The sequence below is a fragment of the Apodemus sylvaticus genome, chromosome 2, assembly GCF_947179515.1.
Source record: "Apodemus sylvaticus chromosome 2, mApoSyl1.1, whole genome shotgun sequence".
Classification (NCBI taxonomy): Eukaryota; Metazoa; Chordata; class Mammalia; order Rodentia; family Muridae; genus Apodemus; species Apodemus sylvaticus.
The window spans coordinates 160,963,757-160,988,351 of NC_067473.1; the positions used below are offsets into that span (position 1 = coordinate 160,963,757).

The 24,595-nt window shown below is 51.1% G+C and overlaps 1 protein-coding gene across 1 annotated transcript; it reads left to right on the forward strand.

Moving 5' to 3' along the window:
• Scnn1a (sodium channel epithelial 1 subunit alpha) lies at nt 1-24,446 on the forward strand. The gene is made up of 12 exons (XM_052174908.1): nt 1-807; nt 9,886-10,162; nt 11,065-11,255; nt 16,530-16,633; nt 16,979-17,142; nt 17,590-17,688; nt 17,850-17,967; nt 22,020-22,098; nt 22,195-22,252; nt 22,406-22,461; nt 22,661-22,736; nt 23,139-24,446. The coding sequence occupies exons 1-12, from the start codon at nt 317-319 to the stop codon at nt 23,529-23,531; spliced, it is 2,106 nt and encodes a 701-aa protein (XP_052030868.1). The 5' UTR covers nt 1-316; the 3' UTR covers nt 23,532-24,446.
• Nucleotides 24,447-24,595: the final 149 nt, after the last annotated feature.

Sequence of the window (24,595 nt, forward strand, 5' to 3'; positions counted from 1 at the left end):
GAGTCAGCTGGGCCAAGAGGGCGTGAAAGCTGGAGCGAGTCAAACAGTCTGGGAGGAAAAAAGGGCAAGAGGGAGAGGCGCTGAGCCAGGCGGTGGAGACCCAGGGAGGCGCCGGCGGGCAAACGAAGGTGGCCTTCGCTGTGAAGCTCTGGGGCCTCTCCAGTGAAGGCACTCCGTGCTGCCTGGTTGGTCCCGACTCCAGAAGGTCAGCTGGCTCCTGGAGAGGTGGAGGAGGGTGGGAGGACTGAGGGCGAGTGAACTCAGCGTGGGATGCAAGGACGGTCAGGGGCACCCACATTCCGCCTCCGTACTAAAGATGCTGGACCACACCAGAGCCCCTGAGCTCAACCTTGACCTAGACCTTCACGACCCCAACTCGGCTAAGGGATCCATGAAGGGTGACAATTTCGAAGAACAAGACCCTTGTCCTCCTCTGCCCATGCAAAGGCTGGGGAAGGGGGACAAGCGTGAAGAGCAGGGGCTGGGCCCGGAACCCTCGGCGCCCCGGCAGCCCACCGAGGAGGAGGAGGCGCTGATCGAGTTCCACCGCTCCTACCGGGAGCTCTTCCAGTTCTTCTGCAACAACACCACCATCCACGGTGCCATCCGCCTGGTGTGCTCCAAGCACAACCGCATGAAGACGGCTTTCTGGGCGGTGCTGTGGCTCTGCACCTTCGGCATGATGTATTGGCAGTTCGCCTTGCTGTTCGAGGAGTACTTCAGCTACCCTGTGAGCCTCAACATCAACCTCAATTCAGACAAGCTGGTCTTCCCTGCCGTCACTGTGTGCACCCTTAATCCTTACAGGTCAGTCTGGCCGGGGTACGGTAGAGAGGAGTAGATCGGTGCTAGAGGGTATACTTAGCGCGCACAAGGTCCCCGGAGTTCTACCCTCGGCAGCCACAAAGCAAGCAAGCCGGAGAGCAAACAATCGTGGTCATGGAGCTGTGAGGTCAGAGAGCTGAGAGGCCAAGGCCTTGGCGGTGGATAAGATCTTTGTGTAGAGGGGAGCAGGTACCATGGGGGTGGGATCAAGCTGTCCCCGAAGTCTCCGGCTGACCTGTGCAGGGAATCACCACTCATCTGCCTTACCCACCTGCCCAGGACTCTGACTTTTAAGGGTTTTGGTGTGTTTTGAAGTTTTGGGTTTCATCAATGCTCTTTTCAGTTTGGGTCTGGAAACTGGGCTGTTACCATGGAGACGAGAGGAGGGCGGGGCCGGGTGTTTGTACATACCATTTGGTCTGCACTCCACACATCGAAAACTTACATCAAGCCAGACTGTGCTAGGCGCCCAGCAGAAGAGCATTGTTGCTACTTTGACGACCTTTATCCAGGGCCAGGTACTTTGCTAGGTCCTGGAGACGGAAAAACTACCACAGGGTAGGAGAGGTAGGCGTGTGAACAAATACTGCAGCACACCGTGATTAGTACAATAAAAACTCGACGTTGGTCTGCCTTCCAGGAGTGTAAGGTCTCTCGGGAGGGTTTGAATGAGGGTAAATGCGGGTGAGCACACCCTGAGGAATGTGGGCAATTATGGATGGCTGGGATCCGTCGCACTCTGAGGGTGGAGGCTCTCTCCGGTAGCCTGTCATGTCCAAAGATGTGTCATGGATTAACAAAGGTTGGGAAGTCCTGTTCTGGAAAGGTAAAACCGCCCCCGTAAAATGAACACGGTAGGGGTCACTTACTGGAGCTGAACATATCAGACCCTTAGAGGTCATCTGCAGCCTCCTGGTGTCTTTCTGTTTGGGGGCAGGGACTGGTTTTGTGTGTAGGAAACTGAGGCCAAGAGGCCAAGGCAAGTCAACAGGGTCACCAATCCTGACCAATCCTGACCGGATTCTGACTTATCCCATTAGCTTGATCCCCAAACTTGGCCCCCTCTTATTCTCAGGAGCTGCCATGAGGAATAAGCAAAGTTGTTCACCTGGTTACCTCCATTTCAAGCCTTGGGATAGCTCCTTCCCTTAGCCTCAGTTCTTTCTCACCCCCGACAAGGCAGGGTGGGGGACAAAACAGGCAGAAGGTGCTGGCAGGGGAGGGGCCGGGGCCTGGAAGTAAGCTCCAGGCACTCAATAAATATTTGTGGTCACAAAGATGAGGAGATATGGGGAGGGCTGGGTGAGTCTGTTGAAGTCCGCATATTTTCTAAGGTTCTGCTGGGTGCATGACCGTGGACAGGCCAGGATAAAACACCAGAGAGTGGACATCACAGGGCCTAGGGGCCCCCGACCGGGAAGCAGCTGTCCGTATAGAAAATTTCCCTCTTACTAGACAGTGGCGGCAGAGGGAGGAGAAGAAACTTCAGAAGGGAGGGGAGGGACCCCAAGTATAGAGGAAACTGAATACCTATTAAGTGCTTGACTCAGTGTTGGGTGATTTTTAAGCACTAACTCCTTGATCCTGCAGTGTCTAGCGAGGTGGGCACTTTTATAGATGACCCTTGTTGCTTCCTTTTCTTTTTTTCTTTTTAAAGACAGGATCTGGGTGCAGTCTAGGCTGGCCTTGAACTCTTGGCATTACAGGGTCCTCGCTATCACACCTGCGTTATTCCCAGTTTCCAGATGAGGATAATTGATGTTCACTGAAGCAAAATTAATTAGACCCAAAGCTGTATATAGCTAATAATGAAGAAAAATAACAGTAACAATAGAGAATGCATATTTATGTCCCAGATGGCTCTCCAGAGGAATCTAAATCTGAATGAAATATTGTTAAATGGGCCAGGTGTGATGGCACGTGGTTTTAAACCTAATACTGTGGAGGCAGAAGCAAGCAGATCTCTTGTGAGCTGTAGGCCAAACTAGTCTATATAGTTCCAGGACAGTCAGAGCTATGTTGTGTTGTTAGCTGTGCCCCCAAACCCAGGCTGAATGAACCTAGGAGACCCCTGCTCAGTCATCCTGTCCACCTGCTCAGGTGTCTGACCTTTAAGAAAAGAAATATTATGAAATGACTTAACCCCACAACAGACTTAGGGAACGGGTACCACTATTCCGTCCATCCGATAGATGAGGAAACAGATACCCAGAGAGTTAAACTCAGACAGATAGCAGGTGTCCACACTGGGATGCAAAAATCACTTCCAGCTAAGAGCTAGAGCCTCTCGGGTTAGCAGTGAAGTGACCTCAAAGCTCCCTCTCACCTTGGAAGGGTGGCTGGGAGGAGCCCAGCAGGAAGATGGGGGGGGGGGAGGAGCTCCTGGTTAGGAGTGCAGGGGTGGGGAGCCATTGGCCAGTGAGAGGCAGAGGTGGCAGACAGTGGTTGCTGCCCTGAGTGTGAATCATGGTCGTTGTCACAGGGAGTGACGCGTGATCTGGGGAGAGAGGAGGATAGAATGGAAGACTGAGTTGCCAAAGAAGGCCTGGAGGGGAGCAGAGTCATGCTGGGGCATCCACCTGGTGAGGGACACAGGCAGCAGAGAGCTGTAAAACGGAGGTCCTGACTGCAGCTCTGTGTGGCTCGACAGTTTCTAGTCACTCGGAGGAAAGAGCCATTCATCACCACATCCTGGAAAACAGAGCCTCTCTCAAACACGTATGTAACAGGGCTGGACCCAAGGCAGATCAGCCAGGCCTGCTGGCACGTGCTAGTAATCCTGGCCCTTAGGAAGTAAAGACAGGAGGAGAATTAGAAGTTTAGAATTAGTTTAGGCCTGGCTACACCTTGAGTCTGAGGTTGGACAGGCTGCATCAGACCCTGTGCCCACAACAAAGAAAACCTCGGAAGAGTGTGGCGCTTCCGGACAGGGAAGATCATGGGTCTTAGCTTTTCTGCAGATGGCAGAGCAAGGAAGAGCCTGGCAGCGGGACTGAGCAAAGGGAGGACATTTCCTCAGACAGCCACAGGAGGTGTGGCTCTGAGCGGGAAAGCCACCCTTGACCCGCACTCTCATCTCGTCTGGGTGCCAGGCTGCTCCTCGGTGTCTGGCAGGGAGAGGCCGGACTGAGGCTGAGAGCCTGGGCCGCCAGTGCTCAGGGCTTCCTTAGTCAGGCAGTCGGTGCTGGGGTCAGCGTGGGGCAGTGCAAGGGTTCTTGCACAGACGAAGCTGTGTGTGTGAGTGTGTGTGTGTGTGTGAGTGTGTGTGTGTGTGAGTGTGTGTGTGTGAGTGTGTGTGTGAGTGTGTGTGAGTGTGCGTGTGAGTGTGTGTGAGTGTGTGTGTGAGTGTGTGTGAGTGTGTGTGTGTGAGTGTGTGTGAGTGTGAGTGTGTGTGTGTGTGAGTGAGTGTGTGTGTGGTAAGTACGTGGAAGAGGACTTTCTGTGGCCAGTCTTCTTTCTTCCTTTACCTGGTTTCTCTTCTGGGGCTGAACTCAGGCTGCTCCACTATTCGGCAATGTTTTGTTTTTCTTTTAACCTACAGAGCCATCTCAGCTTACTGAATAAGCAGATGACAAAACTGAGGCCCCAACGACCTAAAAGCAGAGAAACAAAAAGCCATCGGTTGTTGAGAGGCGTGAGAATTAGAATCTGGGTCTCTAGTACTCTCCTGCGACTTTTGTTACAACTGCGAGGGTCTGGTCATGGTAGATAAGAGGTGGTCAGCACTCCCTGTGATGGCACGTATCTCTAATAACGATGCTCATGATAATAAAACACCAGCTGCAGTCACATGGGACCCACACTCCCAAGAGTGAGGTGTAACCCTTCTCATGTATTATTAGAAACTCTTTGCCATCTATGTGGGGTTCATATTTCAATGACAAGGTGAACATCTCATTGGATTGCAAAGGGAAAAGGTTTGTTTTTTTAAAAAATACTCCTTTCAGATTTATTTATTTTTTGTGTATGAGTACACTCTCGCTGTCTTCGGACACATGAGAAGAGGGCATTGGATCCCATTAGAGGTGGTTGGGAGCCATGTGGTTGCTGGGACTTGAACTCAGGACCTCTGGAAGAGTAGCCAGTGCTCTCAACTGCTGAGCCATCTCTCCATCCCAGAAAAAGATTTTACAGCATGAGTTATTATTTATTTTAAGGACTGGCTATCCATAAAAGATGTCTTAGGTCACTAGGAGTCACATTCTACATGGCCTGGGCCAGCTCATTAAAATATGGACTTCTAAACTGGGAAGTGATGGCTGACCTTTAATCCCAGCACTCAGGAGGCAGAGGCAGGCAGATCTCTGTGAGTTTGAGGCCTGCCCTGTCTACAGAGCAGGTTCTAGGCCAGCCAGGACTATATAGAGAATCTGACGCCAGGCGGTGGTGGTGCACCCTCCAGCACTCTGGGAGGTAGAGGCAGGTGGATTTCTGAGTTCGAGGCCAGCCTGGTCTACAGAATGAGTTCCAGGACAGCCAGGGCTATACAGAGAAAACCTGTCTCCATAAAACCAAATCCAAAAAAATCAAAAGAAAAAGAAAAAGAAAAAAAGAAAAAAAAAAAAAAGAAAGAGAATCTCTGTCTCAGGAAAAAAAAAAGTGGAATTCTCCACAGCATCATCCTGACAGCCTAAGAGAGATTGCAACAAGGGTTTGTTGTGACTAACTCTTCCTAAAGAAATAATGAATCCTGGTTAGAGGTGACAGCGTTGCCCTGAGCCCAGCCCGCCCAGAGGCAGTAACAGTCCTGTCAGTGAGGCCAGAACTCAGCACAGCCCTCCGCCTCAGCGTGGTGCCCACACTCACCACCTGGCTGTCCTTCCTCTCAACAGCTTAGGAGAACCTTTGGCTCTTAAATTGCCATCACTGAGGCAGACCATGAGGGTTCAGAACCCACATAAGGGCTATATGTGAGTGAATCATGGTACAAGCAGGAGCAGTAAGGTCTGTGGGCGTGCCCCGTTAGCACTGTTCAGAGCCGGCTTGGGAGAGAAAGGGCTGGGAAATTGATCAAAGAGAGGGGTGTCAAGTGTGGCTTGGGTTGAAGTGGAGAGTTGGGCCAAGCACACAGGAACGCATTGCCAAGGAAAGAGCCTGGTTTCTTTCCTGTTCTCAGCAGAGGTCCCTGAGGGAATGTTTGGGAGCCCACCAAGGATATCAAGGATGGAGGAGTAGACACAGAGGGGAAAATATGTATGTCAGCTCCTGAATCTCTTAGGAGTCCTATATCCTGCTAGCCTGCCTTATACAGAGGAGAGTCAGAGGGGAGGCTTCAGAGAGAGGATGCTGATAGCCAATTTCAAACAGGCCTTAGCCTTAGCCAGGAGTAGTCGAAAAATGAAATAACTCTGGAGTCCAGCAAGCCTGGGTTCAAAGCTATTCAAAGCTCAGGATTTCCCTGGTGAGTGACCCTAGAGTAGTTGCCTAGTGTAAGTACTTAGGTATCCTGAGTTGTAGAATAAGACAGTAATAAGGCCTGATGGAATTGGATTGGGAGCAGGGAATCACCCACCTCCCACAGGTCAGACAGACACGGGTGAGGGCAATGAGCATGGCCAAGGAAGGAAGTCAAGGCCACACTGGGTGGACCATCCTGTTAGCATCCTGTCAAAGGAGTCTTGATCCTTTGTGTGCCTCCTGGTCTCAGGACAAGACCTGAGTGTTTCACTGTGCCTTGCTCGTGGTCAGTTCTCCCAGCACTAGTGTCAGCCAAGGGCTCTGAATCCCGTCAGACAAAAGCAGAGAAGTGTCCTTGGGGTCAGAAAGACCCCTGTGTGGAACCTGACTTCTGCGGGGACCAAGGCTTGGGAGACCAGACAGGTGAGTGTGTGCTCATTGGCACCCAGTCCAGAAGAGACAGGAGGATGCCTGCCTGGATTGTCACTGAGAAGAATTTGGTTCAGGGATGACTTAGTCTCAGTGGGGAAGAGTGTGATGAGGCAGAGAGGTAGCAGTGGTGGGGGAAAGGGAGATGACAGTAATGGCTGTGTCATAGTAATAATTCCAGCAGAGTTGGGGATCTGGATTCTTCTTGAATGACGTTGAGGAAGTTGAAGTGACACTCTCCTGGGCATCCGGCTCCGTCTACATCTCCCCGAGGCCTGGCCATCTTTACTTAGTGTCCCTGAGCATTTCCTAATTCATCTTTCCAGAACTTTATGTGTCAGGCTGACCCTAGCGCTGTGTCCATTCTACAGATGGGCAAAGGTTGGATGCCTTACCCAGCATTACGTAGCTGGGGCACCAGAGTGCCCTTCCAGCAGGGGGCAGCATGTATGAGCACTAGTGGTCTTCCTGGGACAGACTAGAGGACACTGAAAAGTTGGACCACCTTCTGACTCATGTCCTGGCCACACTGTCTTGGGAAAGGGCATGACAACAGTATTAGCCCAGATTGCTGAGCGGTAGATGTAATGGGTGTACCTGGCTCCTCAGAAGGGCTCACAGGAGCTGGCACGGCCATTCTTGGAATCATCAATACTGAGTCAGTCTCTCAGAAGGCCTTGGGCACACACCTTGAACTTGAGCTCTGTCTTCTTCTGTGAGGGGATGAGGGGCGGCTGCAAAGAGGGAATGCTTAGGGCCCAGCCGGCTGGGTTGTCAGGACGAAAGCAGAGCCAAAAGGAGAGAACCTTGTAGTTCTGAACTGGACAGCGGGACATCGGGACTGTGCATGAGATTTTAAATAAGCTTGCAGCTCAGTGGTGGGGACTGGAGGAAGGGCCTAGCATTGTAAGGCTCAGTGCCTGTGTCCGACCCCAGATGCACTCACCCCACACCTCTGGCAAGAGCAGGCTTCACTAGTGCTCAAGGTTTGATTTATGATTATGATTATTACTATTACTATTACTACTACTACTACTACTGTCTTATCTTGTAGGTGTGGTTGACCTAGAACTCACAGAGATCCTTGTGCCTCTGCCTCCCAAGTGCTGAGATCAAAGGTGTGCGCCATCACACCTGACTCTCGAATTTTTCTTTAAGTGACATTTAATAGTCAAGATATTGGGCATTTCTAGCCAATCCCTCGTGTGTGTGTGTGTGTGTGTGTGTGTGTGTGTGTGTGTATGTGTGTTATTTCTTGAGACAAGGTCTCACTATAGCTCTGGTTGATCTGGAAGTTGCTATTTATATCAGGCTGGCCTAGAACTCACAGATCTGCCTGCCTCTGCCTCCCCAATGCTGGGATTAAAGATGTGTGCCACCATGTTTGGCATAGCAAATATTTTTAAATTATTTATTATTATTATTATATTTTAAATGTATAAAATGAATACATTTGAATGTATGTATGTTTTTGCACCAAGTTCATGCCATGCTCATGGAGGCCAAAAGAGGTCGAACCCTGGGGCTGGAGAGATGGCTCAGTGGTTAAGAGCACTGATTGCTCTTCCAGAGGTCCTGAATTCAATTCCCAGCAACTATATGTAGCTCACAACAATCTGTAATGGGATCCAGTGTCCTCTTCTGGTGTGTCTGAAGACAGCAACAGTGTACTCATATAAAATTAAAAAAAAATAATAAAAAAGAGGATGAATCCCCCAGAACTGAAATTATAGATGGCTGTGAGCTACCTTATAGGTGCTAAGGATTGAACGCAAGTCATCTGGAAGAACAGCCATGTGCTTAGTCTCTGAGACATCCCTCTGTCCCCCTTTGTAGGAAATATTAAACTCAGGCAGTACAAGCTTTTCTCTTTTCCACAACTGTTTTGGCCACAGCAGGTTCTTTGCAAGCAGGTGTTGTGGAGGCATGGACCTGTAAGCTCAGCTGCCCATAAGGCTAAGGCAGGAAGGTTTCAAGTGTGAGGCCAGCCTGAGCTTATAGAAACTCTTGGCATTCTATAGAAATCTTAGAAACACCTGTCACTTCTTTTAAAAAATGTTTGCTGAAGCCGGGTGGTGGTGGCGCATGCCTGTAATCCCAGCACTCTGGAGGCAGAGGCAGGTGGGTTTCTGAGTTCGAGGTCAGTCTGGTCTACAGAGTGAGCTCCAGGACAGCCAGGGCTAAACAGAGAAACCCTGTTTCCAAAAAACCAAATCGGGAAAAAAAAACCAATAAATAAATAAATAAATAAATAAATAAGTGTTTGCTGAATTTGGGATCTGGATTGTATGGGATCTGAAAATCAAGTTGGGAGACATGACATTAGCAGCTGCATGATTCCATATGTTTTGGCCTCTGTCGGGATTCTAGTGTGCTCCTCGGTGTAAGAAATCTTGCTTATATTAAATTTAGGAGTAGATCTGATAGATAGAAGGTTTACCTGTGTTTATATGTACATGGGAAGGTCTGTGAGCATAAACCACATGTGTGAGTGTGGCTGGAAGCCAGAAGAGGGAGTCAGATTTCCCTGGAATTGGAGTTATGGGGTTGTGAGTCCTCAGATGTGGGGGCTGAGAACTGAACCTGGATCCTCTGGGAGAGCCTCAGGTGTTCTCACTGGCGTACCCTCTCTCCAGCCCCAGTGTGGTGGTATTGAAAATATTTTCCATTTGTTGCTAGTATTTAGAAATGCAGCTGCTATTTATGTATTGGATTTGCATCTTGCAGCCTGGTTTTAATTTCTTGTCTCTGCTTTGTTTCTTAGACTGTAATTCTAAGGGTGTCTATCGTGCAGATGTCTGTACAGCCAGTATTGAGAATGAAAAATGTAAGGATTTATATGGACTAGTATTTGGATCCCTTCTAAATCTCATTATAATGTAGTCTTTGGAGAAGGGGCAAAGGTGGGAACTTCATCTGGCATTTTCAGAGCAGTGCAGGGAGATTCTGAAAGTGCAGTTACTGAGAAGCCACGATTTGAAGGCACAGGGAGCAGGCATTCCCAAAGGCCACCGTCGCCAAAGGGGACCAGGCAGAGCGACCTGAGCTAAGAGAACACTCTTTTTAACCTGTGCAAATACAATTCCTACACTCTACACTACCCAGCCGACAGCCCTGAAGCTCTCATAGGGATCACTGATCCCCTCGATGTTTATGGAGAACGCCGTGGCTCTTCGATGCCAGAGATTCGGCGGACCGCCCCTGGACCGACCTCCTGACTATTGGCTTTTTCAGATACACTGAAATTAAAGAGGATCTGGAAGAACTGGACCGCATCACGGAACAGACGCTTTTTGAGCTGTACAAATACAACTCTTCCTACACTCGCAAGGCTGGGGGCGGCCACCGCCGCAGCACCCGCGACAGCCGGGGTGCTCTCCCGCACCCCCTGCAACTCCTGCGCACACCACCTCCGCCCTACCCTTCCCGCTTGGCGCGCAGCGCGTCTTCCAGCGTACGCGACAACAATCCCCAAGTGAACAGGAAGGACTGGAGGATCGGCTTCCAACTGGTAAGCCCCGCCCCTCGGTCCAGGGCCTGCCCTCGAGCTTGCTCGGTTCCAAGGACAGCCTACTCCATCAGACTTAAAGGCCTGATGGACTTTCCAGCAAGTAACACCAATAAGAGATTGAATGAATGAATGAATGAATGAATGAATGGATGGATGGATTAATGAATGGACGATTGGATTAATGAATGAATGTTAGCAGAAGATAAGTGGTGAGAAATAAAATCTGTTGCAGAAAATAAACATTTCTGAATTCTAATCCGTACTGATGGGACTCAGTTGAGACCCTCCAGTGAAGAACTGAAGTTCTTCAAGCCTGTAACAGAGAATAAGTAAATGAGACACTTAGACAGTAAAATGAGGTGTATGTGTGTGTGCATGTCTGTGTGCGTGTGTGCGTCCATGTCTGTGTGTGTGTGTGTGTGTGTGTGTGTGCGCGACCCAGGCCCTTGCCTGTGCTGGGCAAGGACTCTTCCGCTGAGCTACGTTCCTACACTCTAAACATGTAGACTAAAAAGGAAGGGTAGGAGGAAATAGGACAGAGGGTCATCTAGTGAAGGAGAAAGGGAGGCCCCGGGGAGATGGGCTGCACCAGCAGCACACGGAAGTTCTAGACCCACCTCTGCTGTGGGAACAAACATCTGATCCCAGAAGCTTTGGCACCAGTGAAAGGGGAGGTTGTATAACTAATTACAGTGAGGAGTCACTGCCCACCACCACCTCAATCCCATGATCCTCTGGCCAGCAGCTCTCCTAGGGGCGTCTAGGAAAGTGTTTCTCCCCTTCTCTTCTGCCCACACCCTGCTCCCTGTACCCGCCTGCCCGGCAGCCCTCAGGACACCTCAGCTCTTCACCTTGACCTCGGTGGCTCTCTCAGGTGCCTTGACACTCCTGTCTCTGTGCAGTGCAGCCAGAACACATCAGACTGTTTCTACCAGACGTACTCATCGGGGGTGGACGCCGTGAGGGAGTGGTACCGCTTCCATTACATCAACATTCTGTCCAGACTGCCCGACACGTCGCCTGCTCTAGAGGAAGAGGCTCTGGGCAACTTCATCTTCACCTGTCGCTTCAACCAGGCCCCGTGCAATCAGGCGTGAGTAGGCCTTGCTGGCTCAGGTGTTCCTCAGAGTCTCCTCGCCTGGGTCCTCCTGAGGGCTCAGGAAATCCTTGGTGGTTAGGTGAGGAAATGATGCAATGCAGTCTGTGCCCAAGTCTGTGCCCAGCATGCCATCTGTAGACGGGAGTGTGGTAGGATCCATGGGCGGCCGGTCCCAACCCGCGTTCCCACTACGGTTCTATCTCTTCGTGGCCTGGTGACTCTTCCATTTCAGATCGTTCTCCAGAGTCTTTTCTTTGTAAAATGCAGACAAGTCCAACCACAAGAAAGAAGGTTTACTCAGCAAACATTTCTGACTATTCTGTGTGGACCATGTGCCAGACTGTGCTGAAGGCATCTGGGATATATTACAGGAAAAAATACGTCCGATCCTTTCCTGATTGGCACTTTTACTAAAGCGATAAAGACAACGATGCTAATGCACACTTTAAGTCTCGTCACTGGCGTGAGATGACAAATATGAGGTCACCTGATACACTCTAGGGCATAGTGGGGGTCGGTCCTCCTGCACCCAAGCAGCTGAAGCGACATGCCCAGAGGCTCAGGCTGGCCTAAGGATTCTCCACAGCCCACTGTCCCTCGGGGATAATTTCTGTCAGGGCTCCTGCCACAACATCCTTCAAAAGAGGCCACATCCACCTGTTCAAGCTCTCTGAGAGCGTACAAGGTGGAGGTGAGGGGCTTCCTTCTATAACCTCTGCCTGCCTACTCCTGCCTTCTCTTCCTCTGTTCCTCCGTTTTCAAGGGCCACCTTCATGCTTCTGGCTGGGGAATGCACTGAGGCAGTATCTCTATAAGGGACCCTTCCCTCCAGTGTCACCCGAGAGTGGCAGCAGGACCAGGTGTCACCTGCTTCTTCTGGCTTCACACTCTGCGTGCTCACTGCCCATCACAGCTCTGTCCCGCCTGAGCTAGTTGTTTGTTTAGGGATAAACTCCAGCAGCTGGTAAGTGACACAGCTAAGCCCACCAGCGGTCGGCCAGCCAGCCGCACCTGTCGCCAAGCCTCTCTGCCACCTTCCACCTGGAGTTTGTCCCCATCCTCTCCGGTTGTCCTCTCCCAGCTCTTGCTGTCCTCGCCGGCAAGTCCACCGGTCACGCTAGTCTCAGCACGCGGGTCCCTTCCTCAGCTCATGATCTGATCCATTCCCACGAGGACTGTTGGGACAGCACTGCAAACTGTCCATCTTTCTGCCCCCAAGTTCTCCCTTCATTCTGTTGCTGTAACAGAATACTAAGGACTGGTTGGTTTATGAAAAAAAAAAAGAAGAAGAAGAAGAAGTTCATGTCTTACAGTGCTAGGGTTGAAAGTCCAAGAGGCTGGTGCCGGAAGCTGGCGGAGGCTCCCACGGAGAGCAGAAAGGGGAAGGGAAAGGAGCATGGGAGAGAGAGGGTGAGGCAGGGCGGGCCAACCGACTGAAAGCCCATGTGTTCTTAGCTCGCCCTCGCTAGAACTCTGTGGTAATGCACTGGATCCATTCGTGAGGATTTGCTCATGGTCCTGTCTCTTCCCATTGGATCTCATCTCCAACACATTGGGAAGTAATTTTCCAACCCAAGAATGGAGAGGCACATTTGAAACACAGCAGGGAGCTTAAGTGTGTTCCATTAACTATTCCAGTCAGTCCCTGTTCAAAATCCTCCGAAGTAGAAGCCGGAGAGACTCAGCAGTTAAGAGCTCTTGCAGAGCTCTGTGCTTGCAGAGGACCCAGGTTCCGTTCCTAGCACCCACATGCGGCTCACAATTGTCCTTAACTCCGGTTCCACGGGATCCGACACCTTTTTCTGGCCTCCAGAGGTGCCAGGCATGCTCGCGGAACACAGATATGCAAGCGGGCAGAGCACTCACACACTTACAATAAATATAATAAAATCATCAGCCATCTCCCGGGGCTTGTTGAGTCTAACCGCACTTCCGTGTGATGGGCAGCACGGCCTCCTGGACCCTCCCCTTCACCCCGGACCCTCCCCTCCACGGCCTCCTGAACCCTCCCCTTCCCCCCGGACCCTCCCCTTCACGGCCTCCTGGACCCTCCCCTTCACCCCGGACCCTCCTCTTCACCCCGGACCCTCCCCTTCACGGCCTCCTGGACCCTCCCCTTCTCCTTCCTCTTCTCTTTTGGTTTTCTTTTTCCTTTTTTTTTTTTTTTTTTTTGTTCTGAAGATCAAAGCCAGGGGCCCCACACCATGCAAGCAAGCACTCCATCACTGAGCTCCGTCCGCAGACATAATCTTCTCCTTAATAACACGTAGTAAAAGTCTTCCCTTTCATATGTACACTTTAGTGGTTTTTAAATATACTTAGAGTTGTGCAACTACCGTCATTATCTAATTTTAAAACATTTTCCTCACCCACCCTCAAGGAACCCATTTACTTACTAGCAGTTCCCCATTCGATCCCTTTCAAGCCCTGGGAACTATAATCTGCTTTCTTGTCTTAATGGACTGTTCTTTGTGGCTATTTCACACGATAGCTAGGGATATAGTTCAGTGACAGATTGTCTAGCATTTATTAGGTTCTGGGATGGAGATTTTACATACATACATACATACATACATATGTATGTATGTATGTATGTATATATGTATGTGTATATACATACATATGTATGTGTATATAAGCACATATATGTATATATGCACATATATGTATGTACATGTATGTGTATATATGTGTGGGTGTGTATATATATATATTTATATATGGCATCTTTTGTGACTGGTGACTTCTGGTTTCTTTCACTTAGCACATGTTTTCCAGGTTTATCTCTGCTGTAGCACATGTCAGAACTCACATCTGAGCAGTTAATACTGTGTTGTGTTGTGTTGACACATCACACCTTTCTGATGAGAAGCTTGCCTCCACTTTGCCTTTCTGAAGGGCGCTGCTGTGGGGTGTTCCTAAGTAAGGCTTTATACTGCTAATGCTTTGGTATTGCTGCACCGGGAGTGCAGCGCTGGGTCACATAGCCACTTAGCATCTGGAGGCTGCCAGGCTTTGCCTGGGGATACAGGTCTTTATTTTCATTCCCTGCAGGGACCCTGAGGGATCTGCATTTTCCACATCCTCTGCTTGTTACTGTCTACCTGAAAGACAAACAAGCAAACAGACAAAACTCCCTGCTCTTGTTTGTATTTGCGCATGTGAGTACGTAGAAGACAAGTTTCAGGAGTTGGTTTTTCTAACCGTAGGGCTGCAGTTTGGTGGCCAGCACCTTAACCCGCTGGACCATCTCAGCAGACGTTTGTCTTGTTTTGCTTTGGTCAGTGATTGGTTAATCAGTCCCACGTTAGTGGGAAATGAATACAGTTCACTCAGCACTAGTGCTCTATCTCAGCCCTCAGCTCTCTATCCTACCTGTTTCTGAGATCTTCCTTTGACAGAGGAGAGTGAAAGACTTGTCTGGCTTTCTTTCTAGTATTTGCTGCATTTACTCAGAAGGAGTTGAACTCTAGAGACTTTTGTTGTTGTTTGCTTGTTTTTTGACAAGGTCTCTCTCTCTTGTCCCAGGCTAATCTGGAACTCACCATGTAGCATGTAACCCCAAGTAGACTCACACTGGCAACAGTCCTCTTGTGTCACCCTCCCAGGGGCTAGATTACAGGAGTGCATCACCATACCTTGATGGGGCTTTTTAAAATTGACATTTCTGCACACACATGCATGTACTCACACACATGCTATGGTGTACTTGTAGAGGCCAGAGGACCCGTGGAAGTCAGTTCTGTCCTCCTACAATGTGGATCCTGGGATTTGAACCCGTGTTGTCAGTCTTGGCAGCAAGTACCTTTACCTGCTCAGTCATCTTGCTGGCCCAAGGCTTTACTCTTAACCATCTCGTGATTTGGCTTCTCAGTGGACACTGTACCAATGTGCTAAATGTGCATTTCCTTGTATGTGCATTTACAAAGTTTACATTTTATCTACATAAGTGATCTTGTATGTTATAGGTCTTATTTTATCTTCTTCTAAAATACCAAATAAAACCTTCCTAGGCTCTCATGAGACCCACTGACTTCACCTGCTACACGATATCCACCCTGGTAGGAAACCACCACAGTGTGTCCTTCCCTCTTCTCAGTGAGTGGGATCAGCGGCCCTTTAGGATAGCGCTCTCCTCTCTACATCCAGCCTATCTCTAGAAATTCTGACTCTCTCACAGTCTAACGGGAGTGCATCCTATGCCTGCCTTTGGTTTGTAAAGCCAGTAGACTGTCCTGGATCTTCTAAATTTGTTCTCCTCATTTTACAGAGGAAGTAAATGACCTTGGGAAATGGGGCTAGTTCAAAGCTACATGAGCAGAGAGCCACACCCACCTCTGGTCATCATCCCCTCTCACTCCTCTGCTGGTCACCGGCCAGAGTCTCCTGTCTGGTTGGTTCCCACTGCCATCTCCCACTTGACAGGAAGTAGAACACAGGTCCCCTCTCCCCACATCACTATTAGAACCTGTGGTTTGCTGTCAATCTGTCTGTCTGCTGCGGTAGCGCGGCCGTGTGATTTCCTTTTGATTCCCAAGCCTGTTAGAGACCAGCTGTTAGCACGGGACTTGTTCCTCTGGTGCGCAGAGGTCTGTGGAGAACACTTGGCTTCATTCTGCCCTGTGCTCTGAACTTCCTCCCTTCAGCCCCATGCTCACTGTGGTTTTTGTCCCCTCCTCTACGCTGATTTCCTCCATCTCTCCATTTCCCTCATCGATGAGCCGAGAACCAAGATTGAGATGCTGAGAAGTTAGGAGCACTGCACAAGTCTTAGTATACCATTACAGACACAAGGAAGCAAGTGGCGAGGTTAGAGGCGATGCCCATCATCACCGTCCCCGCGGTCCCTGGGATCCCCACTGACTGCCGGAGGAGCAGAGCACAGTGCACACCTTCATCAGGGAAGGCATATAGCAGGCAGTGCCAGCGGGAGCAGTGGAGCATCATGGGTGGATCTTATACACAGAGCTCAGGAGGGTTTGGCTTTGTTTCTTTTAGAATATAAAACAAGATCTATAGCACACAAGATCACATAGCAAATCCCAGGCCTGCTATCACTGTCTGTGTGGCCTTGTATGATGCAGAATGGGACTGTTGGCTGGGGTGACAAAGGAGCACAGGCCTACTTCCCAGTGCCTTGCAGACACACTGGAGGTGACCAGAAACAGATACTGCTTAGGCCCAGAGGGGAATTTCCTCCGCCCCTCCTCATGCTTCACTGAACTCCTGTCTTCCCTCCCTGTTATCCTGGTTCCCTCGCCTGCTCAGGAATTATTCTCAGTTCCACCACCCCGTGTATGGGAACTGCTACACTTTCAACAACAAGAACAACTCTAATCTCTGGATGTCTTCCATGCCTGGAGTCAACAATGGTGAGCAGCCCCCGTCCCCACGATGCCCTTCCCACTGGCCTGCCTCACCCCGCCCTTACCTACCTCAGTCTTACATTCTAGAGATGCTGGAGACCTTCTGGGTCTCACCTTGATATGCCTCTTGCTTTTCTGGAAGGGTCTGCTCTGACTTTTCTCCCCCAAAGCCCTCCTCCCCCCATAGTCCATTCTAAGCCTGGAAGGGATTCTATCCTTTAAGCTAGGCCAGAAACCAGCTCTGGGTTGCCATGAGGGCTTTACTGGCCTTGCTCCACCAGGAGAAGAAGGGCCCTGCCAGGGTGAGAGGCTGGGCCTCCATCCCTAACTCTTCTCCTGCTGCATCCCCAGGTCTGTCCCTGACGCTGCGCACAGAGCAGAATGACTTCATCCCCCTGCTGTCGACAGTGACTGGGGCCAGGGTGATGGTGCACGGTCAGGATGAGCCCGCTTTCATGGATGACGGTGGCTTTAACGTGAGGCCTGGCGTGGAGACCTCCATCAGCATGAGAAAGGTAAGGGCGCTCCGACTGGGGAGGAGAACCCCACGGGATGGAGAGGAAGACGTGGGAAATGGGAGGTCGATTTGACATCCAGGAGACTGAAGGGAGGCCCTGTGAGTCGTCTCCAGGATGTGGAGGTCTTTGGGAGCAGAACCCGATAGAGGGGCTAGTCAAGGGGCCCTGGGAGGCAAGGCTTCGAGAAGAACTCAGGTGCTAAGAAAGGTTCAGGGTGTCTGTCCTTAGGATTTCAGAGGATTCGCTAAACCCATGCACGGCCTTCAAAGTGCTACGAGGAGGGGTGTTGGGGTGCTCATGCTTTGAGATGGGGAGGCTGGCAGATTGCTGGCAGGGCGTGAGTTTGAAGTTGGGCATGAGGGAAGACTGATAAAGCCAGGGTGAAGCTGGAGTCACCCTCTCTGCCTCTTCACCTGTGGTCTCGGGACGCGCAATGGTTCACAGGAAGCCCTGGACAGCCTCGGCGGCAATTACGGAGACTGCACTGAGAATGGCAGCGATGTCCCCGTGAAGAACCTTTACCCATCCAAGTACACACAGCAGGTACGCAGAGCCATGCCCGGGACGGCACACTGGCCAGCTGGGCTGAGGGGACGGAGAGGAAGTAGGTGGGGTGGGAGAGAGGGCCACGGTGTGCAGTGCAGTGGTGAGGAGGGCGGGGTTGGGCCAGGCCTGAAGTCCCTTGCCTCTCCCCTCCCCTCCAGGTGTGCATCCACTCCTGCTTCCAGGAGCACATGATCAAGAAGTGTGGCTGTGCCTACATCTTCTACCCGAAGCCCGAGGGTGTGGAGTTCTGTGACTACCTCAAGCAGAGCTCCTGGGGTGAGTCAGGGAACCCCTGTGCTGTCTGCAGCTCGCCTCCTCTTCGGGGGTGGGGGTGGGGTGGGGGTGGGGGGGGTGGGGGATGGGGTGGGAGTGGGGCTAGCTCCCAGAGGCCTTGTCTGGGTGGCTTACTTCCACTAGCTCTTTTGCCCTCAGTCCTTGTCTTTCTTTCCCTGGCTCCTTTTGTGTGTAAATGAAGGAATTATCTTGTTTAAAAATAACCTACAGCAGAAGGAAGGAAGTGTGTGTTTATGCAAGCACACGTATGTTTGTGCGTGTGTGATGTGTTCTCCCGCTGTGGTTTCAGCGTGCCTGCTCCTTCTGTGACGTGCCCAGCAGGGCTGGCTCCTGGCGGATTGGGTGGAACAGCCAAAATCTCACGGGTGTCTGGGTAGAAATTATTAGAAGTGCTGTTTCTGTCTCGTCTCTCTGTTTTCTTTCAGCATGCAATTTGTGAGTTAAAAAAACAATAACCTTCCTCTCTCTTCCTTTGGTCCTTCCTCCCTGCCCTCCTCTGTGTGTGTGTATCTCTGTGTCTATGTGCGTGTATATATATGTGTGAGTCTATGTATGTATGTATATGTCTGTGTGTGTCTGTGTGTGTCAGTGTGTGTGTATGTGTGTGCGCTTGTGCCACGTGGGTCATAGGTTGGACTCTGTTCAAGCTCAGGAACTTTACCCATTGAGCCATCTCTCCCCCAGGGATTCGATTTGTAAATCAAAAGGTAGAAAATGTTTTTACATTGGGCAGTGGGGGTGCACACCTTCAATCCCAGCACTTGGGAGGTAGAGGTAGGCAGATTTCTGAGTTCGAGGCCAGCCTGGTCTACAGAGTGAGTTCCAGGACAGTTCCAGGGCTACACAGAGAAACCCTGTCTCAAAACAAACAAAACAAACAAACAAACAAACAAACAAAAACAAAAGCAAAAAAGAAAAAGGGAAAAAAAAGGAAAGAGAAGAGAATGTTTTTACCCGGAGCAGGGCGGGCACAACACAAGCTGCAGAGCCCTGGCGCGTCGCGCCATCCGGCCTTTGTCCTGAGCACACCCGTTTCCTCTCTGCTGTTGCACAGCTATCCGAGGATTCTGGGAGAAAGCCATTCTAACAGGAAACTGCCGGATTGTAGGCTCTATCTGCACAGACCCTGTCCTTCAGGCCCTCCTCCCAGGGCTTTACACACTCAGCTCCTCAGCAGGGTGAGAGAGGGAGGAAGGGGGCCATTGCCGAGGGTCAAGGCACCAGACACCAGGACACGGAAAGACCACTGTGGAGCTGTGTCGCCTCTGCCCCAGCCCCATCTGTCTGTGGTGTCTGCCTCCTTTCTTGCATGGCCCACCTGACAGCCTTGCCCTTTGTCACTGCTCTTGTAGGGGCGGGGCATCCCTGCCCCTGCCCTCTGCCTCCTGCCTCTGCCCCCTGTCCCCTGAACCCTGCCTACACCCCTGCCTCTTGTTCCCTGCACCCTGCCTACACCCCTGCCTCTGGTCCCCTGTCCCTTGCCTTGGAGGATCACAGAATGTCAGAACTGGAGGGAACTCAGAAGCCACTTGGTGTCACCTTTTTTCTTGGATGGGCAGACAGAATCCTGGAGGGGAGAGGAGACAGGGCATCAGGGTGCTGTTTGGTGACAGGGCATCAGGGTGCTGTTTGGTGACAGGGCATCAGGATGCTGTTTGGTGACAGGGCATCAGGGTGCTGTTTGGTGACAGGGCATCAGGGTGCTGTTTGGTGACAGGGCAGCGGGGTGCTGTTTGGTGACAGGGCAGCAGGGTGCGGTTTGGTGACAGGGCAGCAGGGTGCTGGTTGGTGACAGGGCAGCAGGGTGCTGTTTGGTGACAGGGCAGCAGGGGTGCTGTTTGGTGACAGGGCAGCAGGGGTGCTGTTTGGTGACAGGGCAGCAGGGTGCTGGTTTGGTGACAGGGCAGCAGGGTGCTGGTTGGTGACAGGGCAGCAGGGGTGCGGTTTGGTGACAGCTCCCCTCCTCTCCCCCACTGCTTTCATTTATTCACTCAAACAGGGCCTCACTACATAGCTCTGGCTGTCTTGGAACTCACTATGTAAACTAGGCTGGCCTCAATCTCACAGAGATCCCCCTGCCTCTGCCTTCCAAGTGCTGGGATTAAAAGTGTGGGCCACTAAGCCTGGCCTTATTTCTGAGTTCTTGTGGCTTAGAAAATCTGAGAGAAACTGTGAGGGGATGAGCTAGGGCTAACCACAGCATGGCGCCCTTCCCAGGTCTTTTTCCCCAGAGAAGGCAAGCCAGACTGCTTCCTGCTGAGTCCCAGCGTGGTGGGTAGAGGGTTTGGGTCAGAGATGGAGGACCTGTGTGTACCACGGCACATTTCCCAGTCTCTGTCTGTCTGTCTGTCTCTCTTTCTGTCTCTCTCTGTCTCTCTGTGTGTCTCTCTGTGTCTGTCTGTCTGTCTGTCTCTCTCTCTCTCTCTCTCTCTCACACACACACACACACACACACACACATTTCCATGTACATACCTACACTATAACAAAATAGTATTTTAAAAAATGTTTTTCTTGTAGCTCCCCAATGGGCCCTTTCTTCTTCTTTTCATGTGTCTGACTGAGATGATTTGGATTTTACAGACTTCACTCACTTAAATTGTATGGTTTTAGTTAGATTGTAGGGTTTTTTGTTTGTTTGTTTGTTTGGCTTTTTTTTTTGCTTTTTGTTTTTTTGGGTTTTGTTTGTTTGTTTGTTTTTTGTTTTGGATTTGGTTTTATGGAGACAGGGTTTCTCTGTATAGCCCTGGCTGTCCTGGAACTCACTCTGTAGACCAGGCTGGCCTCAAACTCAGAAATCCACCTGCCCCTGCCTCCCAGAGTGCTGGGATTACAGGCGTGCGTCACCACCGCCTGGCTCTAGTTGTAGTTTTGATGTTGGGTTTTTATTCTGGTCTTATAGTCAACATCTATTTGAGAATTTTTAAAAAAATTTTCTTGATTTGTTTATTATTATATGTAAGTACACCTTAGCTGTCTTCAGACACTCCAGAAGAAGGTGTCAGATCTCATTACAGATGGTTGTGAGCCACCAGGTGGTTGCTGGGATTTGTACTCAGGACCTTCAGAAGAACAGTCAGTGCTCCTTAACTACTGAGCCATCTCACCAACCCCTATTCGAGAATTTTATAAATCACTCCCCAAAGAAACTTTGTATCTATGTGTATGCTAAGTTTCCCAACCCCCACTGCTAGCCACTGGGCAACCGCTGACCCCTGTGCTGAACGGTCAGGTAGACAGAACCGATAGCCTTTGCTACTGGCTTCTTTAACTTAACAGTGTTTCCTGGCTCCATCCATGTGTCGACACTTCATTCACTTTATTCTGTTATGACAGAGCAGTATCCTGTAGTATCGATAATAAAACTTTCATTTGTTGAGGTAGAATGTCATACTGGAGCCCAGGCTGGCTTCAAACTTACAGCAATCCTCCTGCCTCGGGCTCATGAGCTCTGGGATTCCTATGGTGTCCTGCCGTGCCCAGCTCTGTTCTGCATATTTTTGTTCACTTACTGTGTTGATGGATGTTTGGGTGCTTCTGGTTTGTGGTTTTGTGACTAATACTGCCGTGCGCATTTGTGTATGTGTCCTCGTGGGGAGCTGGGCTTGTGGTAACTGTTCAAGCCTTCTGAGGGACTGTCATACTTTTGGAGGTGGCTGTATCATCTCATATTCCCAGAAGCAGTAAGTGATGCCCCTCCTCCTTCTTGCTGGCAGGTTTGGTTTGGTTTGATTTGGTTTTTTTAACAGTTTTCCTAATGAGTGTAACATTGTATCTCATTGTGGTTTAACCTCTTTATTATGCAACCATTGTTCCCATTTTTTTTCTGACTTAATTTGTGCCTTTTGGACACATTTATTTGGGTGTTCCTGGTTCCCAGCGTTCTTGAACAATGTTGTTGTGGTTCACACACATACACACACACACACACACAAGATGCTCTGGTAAAGTGGGCGCCCAGGCAGTGTGTAAAACCTTTCTTGGGGAAAAGGTGGAAATGCCCTCAGAACACAGGCACTTCTCTGCGCCCACAGGCTACTGCTACTATAAACTGCAGGGCGCCTTCTCCTTGGACAGCCTGGGCTGTTTCTCCAAGTGCCGGAAGCCTTGCAGGTAAGGCCCTTTCCTCAGGTTGGCCTTGGCTGCGGCGGCTGCTTAGCCTGATAGGAAGCAGGTGACTAGAAGACTCCCACTTTTATCTGTCTGCAGTGTGACCAACTACAAGCTGTCTGCTGGCTACTCACGTTGGCCATCTGTGAAGTCCCAGGTAAAGTAGGGAGGGGAGGGGTGGATGCTCATGGGAACATAGTTGCCCATAGTTGTGCAAGTGGACACGACACAGTGGCCCTCGGAGTATCATCCATGTTGGTGTATTTGGCTGATACCACCTGGAAACCTTTGGCTCCTCATTTTCCCCCAGGATTGGATCTTCGAGATGTTGTCCTTGCAGAATAATTACACTATCAACAACAAAAGGTCAGGCCTGCTCCTGAGCTCTTGGACAGGACCCTTGGGGTGGGGGGTGGGGGATGGGGTAGGGGGTGGGGTGAGGGTGGGGAGGGGCAGGGGGTGGGGAGGAGGTCTGGGAAGGGGTTCTGATGGAGGTGTTGGGGAGAGCACTGGTGAGTGGTGTCAACCCTCTACCACTTCTTCCACTCTCTCCCCTTCCCCAAAGGAATGGAGTTGCTAAACTCAACATCTTCTTCAAGGAGCTGAACTATAAAACTAATTCAGAGTCTCCCTCTGTCACGGTATGGCCTGCCTTAGTCAGGAAGCCTGGGATCTCCTGGGGGGGGGGGCTTGGTAGGGTAACTGTGAGGGGGACAGCTGGTCACCTTGAAGGGCCAGAAGGGTTTGTGCCTTGGGGGCAGAGAACAAGGAAAAGGAACAGGGGCTCAGGATAAGGGGAAAGAATTGGAGGGGGAATCTGGAAGGGAGGGGTGAAGTGGGGTGGGGGAAGCACACATGTGTGGCAGACCACTGGAAGAAGGCCCTTGAGAATTGTCCCGGTTTCTGCTGGTCTGGTGACCATTTTTTTTTTCCTGTGGGTGATGGCAATCAGGAGGTCACAGGCATGGCAAGGAGGTCCCAGGGGGGCCCAGCTGCGAAGGGAGCCGGCTTGCTAAGGGGATGGGTGCTTCTTTCTCCCGCAGATGGTCAGCCTCCTGTCCAACCTGGGCAGCCAGTGGAGCCTGTGGTTCGGCTCTTCTGTGCTGTCTGTGGTGGAAATGGCGGAGCTCATCTTCGACCTCCTGGTCATCACACTCATCATGCTACTACACAGGTTCCGGAGCCGGTACTGGTCTCCAGGACGAGGGGCCCGGGGGGCCAGGGAGGTGGCCTCCACTCCAGCTTCCTCCTTCCCGTCCCGCTTCTGTCCCCACCCTACATCCCCGCCGCCACCTTCCTTGTCCCAGCAGGGCACGACCCCTCCTCTGGCCCTGACGGCGCCCCCACCTGCCTATGCTACCCTAGGCCCCTCCGCCTCTCCTCTGAACTCTGCGGCTCCTGACTCTTCTGCCTGTGCTGGGGCGGCAGCGCTCTGAGAGAGGAGAGTGCTTTTCTCGCCCAGGCCAGAGATCCCTTGTACACTGAAGAATAGCTCACTTCAGCACGCCTCCCATGGCTGCGCAGCTGTCTTTGGTGGGCCTGAAGGAACAGGCTAAGCCAGGGGGCCAGGAAGTTGTCCCGAGGACCAGGACGGGGACTAAATTGCTGCTCAGAGCCGCCCCGCCCCTGCTTCTGAACGCGGCTTTCCGCACAAGCACGGACAAGTCCCCTTTACCCTCACGTCAGCCAAGCCAAACTTGGAGCTCCGACAAGGAGCTTTCCTGGGAAACGACCAACGAGCAAACATAAACAAGACCCAGAGAAGCAGCCACAGCTTTCCCACCCCATGACCAGAGCCTGGCCTGGCCTCACTGCCTTCGAGGACACAGATGTCTGCTCCCCCTCTTGAACTTGGGTGGGGAACCCCACCCAAAAGCCCCCTTGTTAGTTCTTTGGCAAGTCCCCTTCCCTCACTCCTCAGGGTGGGGCTAGAGTAAGATGAGGGTAGGCCTGGCCTTCTCCTGCACTCTCAAGACCTCCCTTATTGGATCCACCACACCCCAGTGCCTCTGTGTTGTCTCCTGGCTTGTGTGTCTTCTGAGCTGTTTCCTCCATCACCCCTCGGAACACATCTATGAGTCCCTTAGAAACCTGCTCGAAGGTACCATTGCTTTTGTGAACTCCTTTACCCTATCCTGTCTCCCCCAGAATTGTCCTCCCCTCCCCTCCACGCCCCTCCCCCCACAGTGTACTGTATTATATGTTCACATTCTTTTGTGTCTGCCTCCCTGGGGAGACTGAACTCCTGTGGTCAGGGATGAGTTTTATCCATTTTTGTATCCTTCCGGTATAGCCCCGTATCCCACTTGGAATAGGTAGGCAGGTATTCAATAAATGCTTGTCTGGTCAAACAGTTTCTGCAGTGCTGGATGGGGCCCCGTGAAGTGGCTAGGGAGGGGCATGCAAGTCCCTGAGGCACTGCCCTACATTTTTTGGAGGGAGGTCTTAGAGCAGAGGGAGGCGCCAGGCAGCCATCCCAAACTCGTCACAGTTATACGTC